The sequence below is a fragment of the Erinaceus europaeus genome, chromosome 8 (genome assembly GCF_950295315.1).
Source record: "Erinaceus europaeus chromosome 8, mEriEur2.1, whole genome shotgun sequence".
NCBI lineage: Eukaryota > Metazoa > Chordata > Mammalia > Eulipotyphla > Erinaceidae > Erinaceus > Erinaceus europaeus.
The window spans coordinates 113,819,340-113,835,481 of NC_080169.1; the positions used below are offsets into that span (position 1 = coordinate 113,819,340).

General features: G+C 48.9%; 2 protein-coding genes across 2 annotated transcripts in view; one reads left to right on the forward strand and one right to left on the reverse strand.

Moving 5' to 3' along the window:
- Positions 1 to 16,142, forward strand: part of AGK (acylglycerol kinase) — a 344,250-nt gene that overhangs the window by 136,986 nt on the left and 191,122 nt on the right. The gene's annotated exons all lie outside the window — the stretch shown is intronic.
- Positions 3,911 to 16,142, reverse strand: part of DENND11 (DENN domain containing 11) — a 55,003-nt gene continuing 42,771 nt past the window's right edge. Inside the window, exons 4-9 of the mRNA XM_007532093.3 lie at positions 15,719 to 15,872; positions 14,102 to 14,240; positions 9,162 to 9,293; positions 8,895 to 9,045; positions 7,459 to 7,527; positions 3,911 to 4,214 (exon numbers count right to left, since the gene is read on the reverse strand). Coding sequence (XP_007532155.2) covers positions 4,019 to 4,214; positions 7,459 to 7,527; positions 8,895 to 9,045; positions 9,162 to 9,293; positions 14,102 to 14,240; positions 15,719 to 15,872 — 841 coding nt within the window. The 3' untranslated portion in view covers positions 3,911 to 4,018. The remainder of the gene's footprint in view (positions 4,215 to 7,458; positions 7,528 to 8,894; positions 9,046 to 9,161; positions 9,294 to 14,101; positions 14,241 to 15,718; positions 15,873 to 16,142) is intronic.

Here is a 16,142-nt window from a genome sequence, read left to right on the forward strand (position 1 = left end):
TGGGACATCACGAGTCCTGCTGGGGTCTTGTGGTTTATAATGCCTGTTCACTTATGTGACTTGCTTCTCTGTTACTGGCAGCTATGTCAGAAATTCTCTGTTAGCTCTGTAGTTCTGTCTCCAGCTTCCAGGGGGTATTATGGCCAAATCAGGGTAAACACAGACGTTGATCAGCACAGACGTCTTTAACCTTTATGCTTAAAAGAAGCCTGCCTCATCTGATATCCCTAAATTATGCCTATATCCTTGAGTGATTGTCAGAATTTGTAAACAATCTGATATAATCATGAGAGTTGGAGATGATGAGTCTGGTACAGAGTGGTTTACATACTAGGAGAGAAAGTATTTGCTTACAGATGCCCTTAAGATGTTTATCCTTGACACAGCTGTGTGCACACAGACCCAGTAAGCAGAGGGACAGCTGCCCACATGCGCCACACATGGCAGGGTCTCATTGTGCCTACTAATCTTTTGACCTACTTGCTCTCACCAGTAATGATATACTTGTTGGTATGCATGAGACCCCTTCTGTTTCATTTGGTTTAAATCCCCCCTGCTTAACACTATTCTATTTACATAACCACTTCATTCTATTTACATAACCGCTGTTAACAAGCACCACCCTCCCTCCAGGGCATTGGTTCAATCCCCACTGTTTCATGATATGTTTTTGCTCCACCCCCTCTCCTTGTCACACCCTGATCCTCTCCTTGTCACACTCTGATTGTCACCAGTCACTTTTCTCTCCACCCTCTCTATGTCACATCCTGTTTCCACCCTACTTGGCAAGTATATATATAAAGACAGCATTGTGAGTTTTACGGTACCTTGAGTTTAGCTTAGCTCGGCTTAGACTGTACTGCGTCCTGCATGAATAAAGAGATACTGCCTACAGCTCAGCCATGAGTCCCTGGTCATCTGTTACCCGCCTGTGAAGCCAGCCCGGCGAAAACAACATATACTGAGGTTTTTCTCTCAACCCTGAGACAGCAGGAAGCTCAGGGGCCTTGTCTCTGGTCTGCAAACCTAGTCCCATCTTACAATAAATCCCTTTTGAGAAAGCAACAGGGGATGATGCTAGGTGGTATCTGTCCACTGGTGGGTGGGGTGGGGAAAAGGCTGGAGGGAAGAAACAGGCACAGATAAGCCTTCTCAAGGTGACCTTGAAGGCAAGAAACTGCACACCACAATCTAAGTAAGAACTTTCCGGGAGACTTTGGATTTGATCCCCGCAGATGCTGGAGTGGAGCATAGGTCTTTATCTCCTTTGCTTATACAATAAACCTTTAGGGGGAAAAAAAGGCTCTAAGAAGGGAGAGGACATATGCTCCTTTGGGGTCAGATGAGCTTATAGGGACATTTCCCTGTGGGCTCCACACCCAAGTCTCCATCCACATGGGCAAGGGAGGGAGAGTCATCCAGGGAGAAGGAGCCAGGGTATACCTAGAACAGTGTGGTCTTATACAAGAAGCCCCAAACCCCAACCTTCCATGCAAGGGAATTACAGGAACCCTGTGAACCCTCCCCACCTTCATGGCAGCACTTCTGAGCTTGGAATTCCACATGTCCCCAAGAGAAATGCTTAAAAAATGCACTTTTCCGTGGTCCGGGAGGTGGCGCAGTGATAAAGCTTTAGACTCTCAAGCATGAGGTCACGAGTTCGGTCCCCGGTAGCACATGTGCCAGAGTGATGTCTGGTTTTTTCTCTCTCCTCCTATCTTTCTCATAACTAAATAAAATCTTTAAAAAAAAAAAAAAGCACTTTTCCACCTTATCCCCGTGTCACACATGGGGGGGGGGGGGTGTCGTGCCTTTCCTCCTCCCCCACACCCTGATTCAGGCCACATAAACCCCAACTTAAAGACCCTGAACCTTCAGGAACCATCATAAAACCAGGCTGTACAGGTCCTTCTTCGAGAGTCAGGGGGAGGTGACTCATCAAGGAAAGAGGTGGCCAAGCTCCAGCTTCTACAGGACAGGTGAGCTTTCCTTAGTAAACACGTCGCTGAAATGATACCTAAACCCCCCAGTGCAGAGAGGGGCAGATGCAAGCTGTACAGGGGTATTTTAAAGTCCCAGTGGGCCTATCTATTTACACAGAAGATGCTGCCTCGCTGAGTCGAGGTATGTTTGCATGTTCACCTGTGACTGTCTTTAGTCCTGAATTTCCTTTCAAAGAACCATGGTGAAAATCCTCCAGAGGAAATCAACAGGCCTTTTAAAAAAAAAGCTAGTCTGGAGAGAAGACGTGTGGCCCCACCTATGTGAATGTGGTTTTTCTCTCTGCTGTGTCCAGGAGCCTGACTGGAACCTGGTCACTTTAAAAAAAATTTTTTTTGTAATATTTATCTTATTTATTTATTCATTCCCTTTTGTTGCCCTTGTTGTTTTATTGTTATAGTTATTGTTGTTGTTATTGACATCACTGCTGTTGGCTAGGATACAGAGAAATGGAGAGAGGAGGGGAAGACAGAGAGGGGGGAGAGAAAGAGACACCTGTAGACCTGCTTCACCGCCTGTGAAGTGACTTCCCTGCAGATGGGGAGCTGGGGGCTCAAACCCAGATCATTATGCCAGTCCTTGCACTTTGAGCCACGTGTGCTTAACCGCTGTGCTACCGACCGACTCCCCCTGGTCACTTCTTGAGGGACATTTCCATGGCTAGTCCAATCACAGAGAGCCAGGCAGGAAAGGCGAAGGAAGAGAAATCATCACCAGCAAGCCGGCATGCCACTTTAAAATCCCTAACCATAACTTCAAGCACCTGTCCTCTCTCACAAACTAGCTTCTTGTGGTTGAGAAGCAGGATTGACTCACCTAAGCTCATATCCACCCAGAGCCCCAGCCAAAGAAATCCAGCAAGGCCTAGGAGGAGCTGCTCCAGATCCAAACACCACCAAGGGAAGCAGACAAATTCATCTTGGACCCTTTCCAGGGAGAAGGCACTGTCAAATTCGCTCTCTATGATCCACTCCATCTTTGGCCTCAGTGAGCAACTTGAGGAAGATGGTCTCTGTTACAGGGAGGTTTGTGAGGGCTCTAAACTAGTTAACACCCTTGTTAACAGGCTCTACTCTAAGTTAAACAGCTGGAGTCCTTCCCAGAGCCTGGCCGTTCAGTGAATCTCTGGTTCTCTAGACTGAATTCTCTATCCTGCTTCAACTTCTACCTTCCACAGCACTAGGCCAGCCTTTAAAAGGACCCACCCCAACTACTCCAAAAAATTATGCAGCCCTTCAGGGAAACTCAACTGTGAAATAAATCTGCTTGCAAGCTCCAGGACACACACTGGACCCTAAGAATTCACCATACGACCCAAGAAAGGGGATTCAGGGACAGAGGAATGTGACACGGAGCAAAGGGGTTACCATAAGGGGAAGCTGCAAGACTTCACTCTGTATCAGTTTTCAGCCAAATGGCAAGCAACTTTTCTGTGACCTTCTGTCCTCAGAGTAGCAGATACCTGGTGCCAAAAATCTCCTTTTGCACCCCCCTTGAGGATTGGAACAAATTTTCTCCAATAAACAAAAAAAAGGGATTTGATCCAAAGGCTAAAAATCCCAAGACTAAAAAAAAAAAAAAAAAAAAAGTCATCTGGTCTATCTTCCACCTGCAGGCAGGTGAACATCCAAAGGCCACAGTAGACAGTTGTCTTATTCTTGAACACATCAAGAAACAAAGACTTTCAGAAAGGTCCACCCCAACAGATCCAGCGCTTGGTCTGCTCCTGGAGATGCCCAGCCTTCAGCAACACTTTGAGTCGCTCAAGGAGGAGATGACAGAATCTATCCCACGACCAACAGGCAGCCATCTTGTGCGGAAGTGGTCAACTCCAACATTTCACCCCAAAAGGACACAAAACCATGGTGGTCTCACCTCCAGGGAAGAAAGGAAATGCAAAGATGACGTCTGTTGATAAGTATAAACCATATTTCTCTGTGTCAGTTTAGTAAACAAAAAGTGGGGTCCTCTGGAGGCTAGGGAGGCCTCCCGAATGAAGAGTGGCTCACTGCCACCTCTAGGGGCAACAAGGGTTGTCAATCACCAACATGACATCGATGCCGTAGGCCTCTAACAAGTCCATGAGGAAGCTACGGTCGCCCTGGGGGTCGAGGCCCATGCCCCGGGCATGCTCAGCCGTCAGAGTTTTGTCCTGGCTGGCAGACACCTCCATCAAAGTCTGGAATATCCGGTTGTTTTGCTCCAGGAAAAACCTGCAGGCACAAGACAAGTGGTAGAAAAGAGAAAACAGGGAGTCAGGCTGTAGCGCAGCGGGTTAAGCGCAGGTGGCGCAAAGCACAAGGACCAGTATAAGGATCCCGGTTCAAGCCCTGGCTCCCCACCTGCAGGGGAGTCGCTTCACAAGCGGTGAAGCAGGTCTGCAGGTGTCTGTCTTTCTCTCCCCCTCTCTGTCTTCCCCTCCTCTCTCCATTTCTCTCTGTCCTATCCAACAACAATAATGACAACAATAATAACTACAACAATAAAACAACAAGGGCAACAAAAGGGAATAAATAAAATAAATATATAAAAAATAAAAAAAATAAAAAAAGAAAAAACAGATAAGAGAAAAAGACCTTACCAAATCTCTTTCTCCCTCTCCCTCCCTCCCTCCTTGCCACTTCCCCTCCTCTTCTCTCTCTCCTCTCTCTCTCTCTCTCTCTCTCTCTCTCTCTCACACACACACACACACACACAGCACTAGGCTTTCCTTAATGTTTTTCCTTTTCCCTCCCTACACCTGTGGCTTTTTATGCCTTAGTGTTTCTTATTGCTCCTAGAAGACCTTCCTTCTTTCTTTTTTTTTTTTTTCCCTAGGGAGAGGGAGGGGGAGAGAAAGAGAGAGAGAGACATCACAACACAGCTCTATAGCTCACAAAGCTTCTCTTTATGCAGGTTCTCCCAAGAGGTGGCTAGAGACCTGAACCAGGGACCTTGAGCATGGTCAAGTATGTACTCTATTGGGTGAGTTATCTCCCTGCCCCACTGAATATACTTTTTTAAAAAAGACTTTTTAAAATATTTATTTATTTACTTATTTTCCTTTTGCTGCCCTTGTTTTATTGTTGTAGTTATTATTGTTGTTGTTGATGGTGTTGTTGGCTAGGACAGAGAGAAATGGAGAGAGATGGGGAAGACAGAGAGGGAAGGAGAAAGATAGACACCTGCAGACCTGTTTTACAACTTGTGAAGGGACTCCCCTGCAGGTGGGGAGCTGGGGGCTCGAACCGGGATCCTTAGGCCGGTCCTTGTGCTTTGCACCACCTGCACTTAACCCGCTGCTCTACTGCCTGACTCCACTGAATATATTTCTTTCACACATGGACACCAGGGATGGAACTCAGACCTCAGGATCTGGAGTCCAATACTTTATCCACTGAGCCATCTAGCTAATTTAAAATATACTTCAAAAAATTCATTTATTTATTTTTAATGACAGAGAAATACATAAAAATACACTCTGATGGGAGTCGGGCGGTGGCGCAGCGGGTTAAGCGCACATGGCACAGATCGCCAGGACCTGCGTAAGGATCCCAGTTCGAGCCCCCAGCTCCCCACCTGCAGGGGAGTCGCTTCATAAGCGGTGAAGCAGGTCTGCAGGTGTCTATCTTTCTCTCCCCCTCTCTGTCTTCCCCTCCTCTCTCCATTTCTCTCTGTCCTATCCAACAACAACAACATTAATAACCACAACAATGTTAAACAACAAAGGCAACAAAAAGGAAAATAAATAAATAAAAACTTAATTTATTAAAAAAAAAACACACACACACTCAGAGAGCTACCAGAGCACTAATCAGCTTTGACTGATGGTGGTGCTGGGGAAAGAACCTGAGACTTTTAAGCCTCAGGCATGGGAGTCTTTTGTATAACCATTATGCTATTTTCCTAGCACCAAATATACTCTTTATATATATATATATATATATATAATTTTTTTTTTGCCTCCAGGGTTATTGCTGGGGCTCGGTGCCTACACTATGATTCCACAGCTTCTGGAAGCCATTTTTCCCATTTTGCTGCCATTGATGCTGTTGTTGTTGGATAGGACAGAGAGAAATCAAGAGAGGAGGGGAAGACAAGAGAGGGGGGAGAGAAAGTTAGACACCTGCAGACCTGCTTCACCACCTATGAAGCAACTCCCCTGCAGGTGGGGAGCTGGGAGCTCAAATGGAAATCCTTACACTGGTCCATGTGTGCTTAATATACTGCGCCGCCGCCCAGGCCCCATAATTTAAAGTCTTTATTTATTAATGAGAGGGATCGGAGAAGAGAAAGAACCAGACATCATTCTGGTACATGTGCTGCCAGGGATCAAATTCAGGGCCAAAGCTTGAGAGTCCAATGCTTTTTCCACTGAGCCACCTCCCAGACCACTAAAGAAATATATTTTATTTCATTGAGAGAGAGAGAGAGAGAAGATAGATTCCAGCCAGAGCATTGCTCTGGTAGTTCTAGGAACTGAATCTGGGACTTCAGAGCCTCAGACATGAAAATCCTTTTGCAGAAACATGATGCTGTCTCCCTCACCCTGAATATACTTATTTAAAAAGATATATTATTGGGCAGGGGAGATGGCATCCTGGTGATGCAAAAAGACTCTCATGCCTAAGGCTCCAAGGTCTCAGGTTCAATTCTCTGCACTATCATAAACCAGAACTGAGCGGTTCTCTGGTTTAAAAAAAGAATCGTATTTTTTAATGTGTGATGGGAATGAACCCAGGATCTCATGCATCCATGAGACCACTGCTGAGTGGCCTCCCAGGCCTTCTCATCTCTTATGCACAGCCAGGGCTTCACACACACAGTTTCACCATTCCCAGGCTGTTTCATTGAGAGAGACAGGTAGAGAGACCGACCACACCACTGAGCTTCCCTGATCTACGACCCTCCCGTGTGGTGCCCGGATAGCTCTGTTGCTCTAGACTGTCCTCTGTCTGTCTCTGTGCCTCCACTTGAACAAAAAAAGTCAGCCCACCCAGGCTCAGTGAAAGTGCACAAGTGTGAGGTCCCAGCCCCACTGAAGTAAATAAACAAAACCAAAAACAGTGCTGAGCTCAGGACGTCACAGTGAGAAGCTGAGATTCTCCTCCAAGGCTCCAAAGGCCAGGAGTTTACAGGAGACCAGCCTGGAGGGAGAAAGAGCAGCCTCCTTTCAAGACATGGAGGGTCCCCACTACCCCTGACCCTGAGCACATGGAGATGGTGATGCTCATTGCAGCCAGCAAGGATGAAGGAGGCAGGGAAGCCAGGCTGAGGCTTAGACTTGCAGAGCTCACCATCACCCTTGGGCTGGTTCTTAACTATCCACAGCACATGATGTAAACGTCACTGATTTCAGGACCGGGTGGTGGCACCCATTTTCAAGCCCCTCGTCCCCAGCGGCAGGGGAGAGCTTCGGGAGTGGTGGAGCAGTGCTGCAGGTCCAGGGGCCCTCTGGGTTGCCCGGGGCTGACTTACAGCACAAACAGGTCCTCCTCACAAGGGTTGTAGTCTCCTTCCACTTCCTGGGAGTACAGAAGCATCTGCCTGTGGGTGGGAGAGCATGTCAGACTGGGGCGCCACTACAGAGACCCCATCACCTGTCATCGGTCAAGCCTCTGCCTGGGCAGGAAGTGGGATGACCCAGAGCAGGCTCCCATCCAAAGGTGGAGAGACAAGAGACAACAAAGGAATAAACAGGGTCTAGGGGCCAGGAAGTGGCGCAACCAGGTTGGCGCACATGTTACAATGCACTGGGACCTGGGTTCAAGCCCCTGGTCCCTACTTGCAGGGAGGAAGCTTCAGAAGCAGTGAATCAGGCCTGCAGCTGTCTCTTCCTCTAAATCTCTGTCTCTATCCAATAATAAATAAATAAAATAGGGGGTTGAGTGGTGGAGCACCTGGCTCAGTGCACACATTACAGTGCTCCAAGACCCAGGTTCAAATCCCTGATTGCCACCTGCAGGGGGAAAGCTTCACGAATGGTGAAGCAGGGCTGCAGGTGTCTCTCTCTCTCTCTTTCTCTATCTCCCCTTTTCCTCTCAATTTCTCTCCTTTTCTGACCAAAATATATATTTTAAATAAATAAGTATTAAATAAATAATGAAGAAATAAAGCCTAGAATCAGGTCTGGGTGCAGGGTCCCAGGCCAGTGCCACCCCTGGGTAAGTCAGGCCCATGACCAAAGTTCACTGCCCAGTGAGATGTCCAAAGGGCAGGCATTCCATCCACGCTCCCCTTCCTGGCTTCACGAGTCCCAAGGCCATGAGACAGAAACTGCCCCCAGCACAAGTATACCCCCACGAAGGCTGCAGAGAAGTCTGCCAAGGTCACAGAGCAGCGTGCCCTGGAGGGATGGCCCCCCCCCCAACATGGCTGTCCTGTGTCCTCAGGTCAGTGTCAGGGCACCCCTATGTCCCTAGGCATGTGCCCCACTGATATTCAGGCCCACCACCTCTCCCCCGTCTGGCTTGCACCCCAGGTCTCCCAGGATGAGCCCCACATCCACCCATAATGTACCCTCTGTCTCCCAGGTGTCTGTTGTGCATGTCCTTGGGCACCCAATGTTCTGGGTATGGGCACCCCCCAAGGCATTTACCTCAGATCCCCCAGTGGGGTGCACCCATGTCTCTCTAGCTCCACCCCCAGGGTGTGCACCCCACATCCCATTCTCCCTAGCATGGCCCTCTGACACTCACTCTACAGCCCCCACTAGGGTGCACCCCATATCACCGAAACATGCACCCCAGGTCCCCAGCAGGGTGGACCCCACATCCCCCATTACCATGCTCTAGCATCACTATCCGGCATATAGCCCACATTCTGCACTCGGGTGCACCCCATTTCTCTCTATATGCCCCACAGGTCCCGCCCCCTGCCCCTGCGGGTCGCCCCCCTGCCCCCCGCACCCCCACCTCTGCTCATTGAGGCGCCGGAACTTCTCGCGGTCGGCGCTGTTGAGCTTGAGCAGCGGCTGCAAGCGCTCGTGGTGCGTCCTCACGTTCTGGTTGTCCACATACACGTCGTACAGCTCCCGCTTCTCCTCGAAAATCTTCTCTGTGGTGCCTGCGGGGCCCGAGACTCAGAAGCCGCTGCCACCCAGGGCCTGAGCCCACTCTGGGAACGGGGAACCCCACCTCGGGGTATGGGGTGCGGGGTGGAGGAGGGGGCCCCATACTCACAGGCCACATAGGACACCTCTACCTCCAGGCTGTCGATGTCGGCCACGTTCACGTAAAAGAAGGGCTTGGACTCGGGGATGGTGCCCCCAATGCCAGGCAGGGACACATTGGCCAGGCAGCAGCAGCAGTACACTGGGAAGGGGGAGGAGGTCCTCAAAGAGGGGGGCCTGCCTCTTCCCCACAGGACCCCCCCACACACACACACCCCATGCACATGCACATACCCCCCAGCTCTGGGGACAGTCGGTTTCAAGAACACTGGGGAGGGCTTGGCCTTGCATGTCCTGTGAGACCCAGATGACAGGCTCTTTCTGGCCTTTGGAGAGGCGATGGGGTATAGAGGCAGGCCCCTCAGCAGGGCCATCCTCAAAAAAAATCACCCCAGTCACCTCACCAAAGCCAACAGGACCTGCATGCAGTCTTTCACTCGCTGAGGTCGTGCTTGGGTGAAGCTTTGGACAACCGCCCACCCCCACCCCCACAAACTCATGGCCTGGGCCACCCCTTCCTGCCTAGAGTAACTTGGGGCTCTCTGATCCCAACCCAATTGCTTGCACCTCCATCTCTTCTGGCTTCCTCCTTTACTGCAGCACCTGGGAATGAACTCAGGGTCTCAGGCTTGTCTCCTACACTGAGAGGCCTCCAGGGCCTAGGGACAAGCTCTCTCTTCTTCTTCTTCTTCTTCTTCTTTTTTTTTTTTTTTTTTTGCCTCCAGGGTTATTTCTGGGGCTTGGTGCCTGCACTACAATTCCACTGCTCCTGGACCCATTCCCCCCCCCCCCATTTTATTGGATAGGATAGAGAGAAATTGAGAGGGGAGGGGTAACAGGAGTGAGAAAGATAGACACCTGCAGACCTGTTCACCACTTGTGAAACGACCCCCTGCAGGTGGGGAGAGGGGGTCTGAATCCAGATTCTTGCTTATGAGCTCTTAACTGGGTCCACCACCACCACCCCCCATACACACACTCATTTTTTATTCAGGGAGAGAAAGACACTGAAGTACTGTTCCTCTATCCACAGAGCTTCCCCTAAGGACTCATGATATTCCCATGTGGTGTTGGGATTCCTGCCCATGCATTCTGCTAGACAAGTGATCTCCCAAGCTCCTTGACTGGTTTCCCTCCTGGGGCTGCATTTGAACCTCTGACGTGCTCTCCTCAGTCCCCAAGCGATGTCACCTGTCATGGTGACCAGTGCAGTCTAGCTGCCACCTCTAATCTCTGTCCCTTGTGGTTCTGCTCTAGTACCCAGAGCCTAGTGTAATTCTGAGGTCTTACAGGCCTCATTTACTCACATGTCCTGAGTGAATTTTTTTTTACGATTTTATTTATTTTAATGAGGAAGATGCAGAAAGACACAGAAAGAAAGGCCAGAACACTGCTCAGCTCTGGCTTCTGGTAGTGTGTGGAATTAAACCTGGGACCTTGGAGCCTCAGGCATAAACGTCTTTTGCAGAACCATTATGCTGTCTCGATAGCTCCAATGCACTCTCCTCACTCTGCAACTGACCCAGAAAAATCTCATTTTCCGTGTAACAGAAGCTTAAGCTTTGCAGCTTGCACTTAACCATGTGAGCTGGTTTTTTGGTTGTGTCTTTTAAATACTGTTTGATTTGCGGAAGAATAATTGTGCTTGTTTAAGAAATGTAGGAACATACAGTGGGAGCATAAATCTCTTTGGATAGATGCTTTGGTTTTCCTTCGAAATAGAGCCCTCACACAGGAATTGCTGGGTTGTAGGGTAGGTCCATTTCTTTCTCTTTTATTTTTTAAAGATTTATTTATTTATTCCCTTTTGTTGCTCTTGTTGTTCTATTGTTGTAGTTATTATTATTGTTGTCATTGTTGCATAGGACAGAGAAAAATGGGGAGAGGAAGGGAAGATGGGGGAGAGAAAGACAGACACCTGCAGACCTGCATCACTGCTTGTAAAGTGACTCCCCTGCCGGTGGGGAGCTGGGGGCTTGAACCGGGATCCTTACATCAGTCCTTGGCGCTTTGTGTGTCACCTGTGCTTAACCCACTGTTACCACCCAACTCCCAGGGTAGGTCCATTTCTAATGTTCTGTGCTATCTTCAGACCATCTTGCACAGAGGTCGAACCAATTTACATTCACACCAGCAGTGTAAAAGTGCCTATGCTCACAGCAGCACTATCTGTAACACCAGCCCAAACATGGAAGCAACCCAGATGCCCTAGGACAGATGAGTGGTTAAGGAAAGTTGTGGTGTGTGTATATATACGTGATGGTATTATACTCTGCTGTTACAAATGATGGGATCATATCCCTTGCCTCATCTCGGATGGAACTTGCAAGGAATCATGTTGAGTGAGACCAGTCAGAAGGACAAAGGTGAATATTACTGGGTAGTCGGAAAAGTCACAGTGTATATTTTTTCTATTTCTTTCATTCTTTTATTTATTTATTTATTTATTCCTTTTTGTTGCCTTTGTTTTATTGTTGTTGTTGTTGTTATTGATGTCGTTGTTGTTGGATAGGACAGAGAGAAATGGAGAGAGGAGGGGAAGACAGAGAGGGGGAGAGAAAGACACCTGCAGACCCTGCAGGTGGGGAGCAGGGGCTCAAACCGGGATCCTTAGGCAGGTCCTTGTGCTTTGTGCCACCTGCGCTTAACCCGCTGCGCTACAGCCCGACTCCTCTTTCTTTCTTTCTTTCTTTCTTTCTTTTTTTTTTTTTTAACCACTGCTAAGCACTGCTCAGCTCTGGCTTCTGGTGGTGAGGGGTACTGAACCTGGGACCTTGGAGCCTCAGGCATAAGAGTCTCTTTGTATAACCTTGGATAGTCTTTTCCATTATGCTATCTACCCCTGCCCTTTTCTATGCAAAAATGAAGCAGGACTTTTCTCACCACCCAATAGTTGATCTCACTTATAGGTGAGAGAAGGAGGAAAGGCTCAACACGGGGTCAAACTTGGACCAGATGTGGTCTGCTGCAGCATGGCTCAGGATGGGAGATAGTGGAGGGAGGGGGCTGAGTGGGTGTTGGAGACCCAGTGCACAGTGGTGGACAAGAATCTGAGCTGGTGGTGGGATCAGGGTACAGACACCAACTGTGGAAGGATAAGAGATGGTACTCATGTGACAACAAGTGTCCTGTAAGTTATTATTTCCCTAAGAAAGAGAGAGAGAGAGAGAGGAAGAAAGAAAGGCAGGCAGGTAGGCATAGAGAGCAGTTTGGAGAACTCTTAGAAGGCTAGACATGGACCTACTTATTACTCTGACTTGCAAGTCCTTTCCTGGGGATATAACCTAAGGAGCCAAACACACCCATTTAAGAAGATCTGTGTACACCTATGTTTTCAGCAGCACAATTTGTAATAGCCAAAATTTGGAAGCAACTCAGGTGTCCAACAACAGATGAGTAGCTGAGAGAGTTGCGATCTATGCACACAATGGAATACTACTCAGCTATTAAGAATAATGAATTCGGGAGTCAGGCGGTAGGGCAGCGGGTTAAGCGCAGGTGGCGCAAAGCGCAAGGACCAGCGTAAGGATCCTGGTTCGAGCCCCCGGCTCCCCACCTGCAGGAGGTCGCTTCACAGACAGTGAAGCAGGTCTGCAGGTGTCTATCTTTCTCTTCCCCTCTCTGTCTTCCCCTCCTCTCTCCATTTCTCTCTATCCTATCCAACAATGACTACAACAATAAAACAACAAGAGGAACAAAAGGGAGTAAATAAATATTTTTTAAAAAATTAATAAAAAAAAGAATAATGAATGCACCTTCTTCCCCTCATCTTGGGTAGAGCTTGAAGGAATCATGTGAAGTTACATCAGCCAGAAAGAGAAGGATGAATATAGGATGAGTCTACTCATAGACAGAAGTAGAGAAAGAAGAACAGAAAGGGGACACAAAGAGCAGAACTCAGAACTTGGACTGGGTTTGGTTTACTGCACCAAAGTAAAGGATGCTGAGGAGGGCTTTTGGGTCCTGGTAAGATGGTGGAGGAGGACCTAGGGTCGGGGTGAGAGTGTTTTGCAGAAAAATGGGCAATGTTACACATGTACCAACAACTATATTTACTGTAAACCATTAATCCCTTTAATAAAAAGTTAAAAAAAATTTTTTTTTTAATGTCAGGGCTGGCTTTGCAATAGCTGATGGTTTGCCAGCCCTGAGTTTATGGGAACCAGACTAGAACAGGAGCTCCCACTGGATAAACTCCAGTTTCCTCTCAGGCTCACCGCTGAGCAGAATCTTATCTTCAGAAATGACCGAGGCTTCCGCCAACAGCTGCCGGTAGAGCACCGTGTGCCCAGACAGCGGGCTGTGTAGGACACGCTTCTGCTCATCCACCCCAGCCTCTCCCCTCCTCAGCCTTCACAGCCTTGCTCACTGTTTTGAGAGGCAGAAGTGGGTTTCAGGAACGAGAGTGAGCCAGCTATCTGCTCAGGGCTGCCAGCCCCAGAATAAATCCATTTCCTCTGACCGCTGCTCTGTGTCTTCTTGAAGCATTAAACCTTGGCATTCAGTAGCAAACCCTCCCTCCCTCCATCTCCCCTCCCACCCCACCCCATCTTCCCTCTAATGCCATCAGCCTTGTCATCCTAGACTCTCCTTCTGTGACAGCCTCAGGCTCATCAGAACCTAACAACTTGGACAGGACCCAGGCCTGAGCATCGCTCCCACTGCAGGAAGCTTCAGTACTGCGGGGTCTCTCTCTCTCTCTCTCTCCAATTCTCTTGACAAAGAAAGAGGACCACCTAGTAACTTGGTCTGTCCACATTTCTCTTTCAAACAGATCTAAACTCCTTCTTCTCAGGTTTCACTCACCCCACCCAACAAACCCAGCCATGAAGCTCCCAGGCTTCATACTCAGACCCAAACACCCCGAACATGGCCGACCATGGAGAGAGTCAGGGGTGTCTCCTCTTCTGGGGACCCCGGCAAGAGCCCCTGACTCTGAGGTCTGGTTACCTCTGTAACACACAACACCCACGGGAGGCGGAGAAAATATCAAAATGCGCTTTCGCAGTAAGGCGAACTTCCACAGGATGAGGATCTGTTCTCCGAAGAACTTGATGAACTGAGACATGCAACCCGCAGGGTGTGTGATCTGGAAAGAAAGGAAAGGGAGTGGGAAGGGGCAGGGACAGCTCTGTAAAGAACAACATCTTTGATCCCTTCACACATAGGTAAGAACTTTGAGGGGCCAGGCAGTGATGCACCTGGTTAAGTGCATGCATTACAGTGTGCAAGGTCCCAGGTTCAAGCCCCTGGTCTCCCACCTGCAGGGGCAAAGCTTCATGAGTAGTGAAGCAGGGCTGCAGGTGTCTGTCTCTTTCCTCCTCTACTTTGCTCTCTCTTCTCAATTTCTCTCTGTGTCTACCCAATAAATAAATAAAAATTTGAAAAATACTTTGACACAGGCGTATGCTGATCCCCACCCTAATCCCCATCCAAAGTCAAATGGTCCTACCAGCTACACACAGGGCTGGTCATGTGCACCTGCAAAGGCACTGTACCCTGGGAATGCCTTAAGTTTGAGCTGGACTTGTCTACTGAAGCAGCTTCCTTGTACACTTCACTCTGAGTGTAGGGAGAGGCAACCGGGATGAGAAGTGCAGAGGAAACAAGGTTGACTAGAATTCCAGTCCCTTCTAAAAGCAGGTCTCTCACGAGTGTGCTACTACTAAGCACCTCCCTCTGTATTTGATATCTTCAAAGAGAAAAGGAGAGACATCTACACACTGCTCCTCCATCCAGACAGCTCCCTCCCCCCAGTGCTGCCCACAGTACTCCCATGTTGTGGTGGGGCTTGAACACGGGACCTCATGTATGGCAAGGTGTGCATTCTGCTGGGCAAGTGATCTCCTAACCCTACTCTCTCTCTCCATGGTTTGAGCACTGCTTGGGCTGGGCCTCCACCAACTCCGGTGTTTCTGATCATGTTCCCTCTTCCTCTGTTACCCTGACCCCTGGAAATATGTGTCAGGCAGTCTCTAAGTAAGACAGCAGTCCACTTCTTGGTACTTACAGCCATTATAAAACCCTCCTCTTTGCCCTGGGTATAGTGCTTCTAACCAATAATACATGTAGGTCACAGAGCAGGGCAGTCACATCCATGATCAAGTCAGAAAGGACTGTGAATTCTCTCTTATCAGGCGACCTTCCAGGAGCCAAGACCGCATGGCTCCCAGCAGGGGCAGTTTTGCACTACGACTACAGAAGATCCAGAAAGCAAGCTGTGTCCTCGTGCTTAAACAGAACAAGTGCTCAGGTTATACCCTTGGGCCGTCGAAGCAGGCTTGTGGCAAGAGCCCAAGGCCTCAGTTATGACTGAGGCTGGGTGGTGGCACACCCAGTAGAACACACACGTCACCATGCACAAGGACCCTGGTTCAACCCCCCTGCGGGGGTGGGGGGAGATTCATAAGTGGTGAAGCAGTACTGCAGTGCTGCTCTCTCTCCACTCCACCTACCTTTTCAATGTCTCTGTCCAAAAATAAATAAGTTACTAAAAAGGAAAACAATAAACCACCATCAACAATGGCCACAGTCCAGGACTGTGTGGCAAAGTGTGTCAGGCCTCACCTTCATCTCAGGGTACATGTAGCGGTGGATGGAAGGCAGCCAGTAGACGGGGGGCAGGCTGCCACCTCTCCCAGGGCCTGCATGGAGCACCCCTTTCTTGTCCTCATAGAAGGCGGCCAGGTGTGAGTAGTGTCCTGGTGTCTCCAGCTGGTGTCTGCCCAACAGATGGACATGTACAGTGCGAGCAGTCGTCCCACTCCACCCTGAACGTCCCCATCCTACACTGAACAGTACCCTCTGATGATGTTAGGAACCTCTACTCAGGGGTTCCAGAAAGCCAGTAGGAAAAACTCTGTTGGGTAGTATGCCACCTCCCCCTGGCTTCTGCTTAACCATATGCCTATATAGGGATTTACTGAACCCATTCAAAGCTTTGGTCTATTTACATAAATCACTTTTACATTTACATAAAGCACTCCCTCCA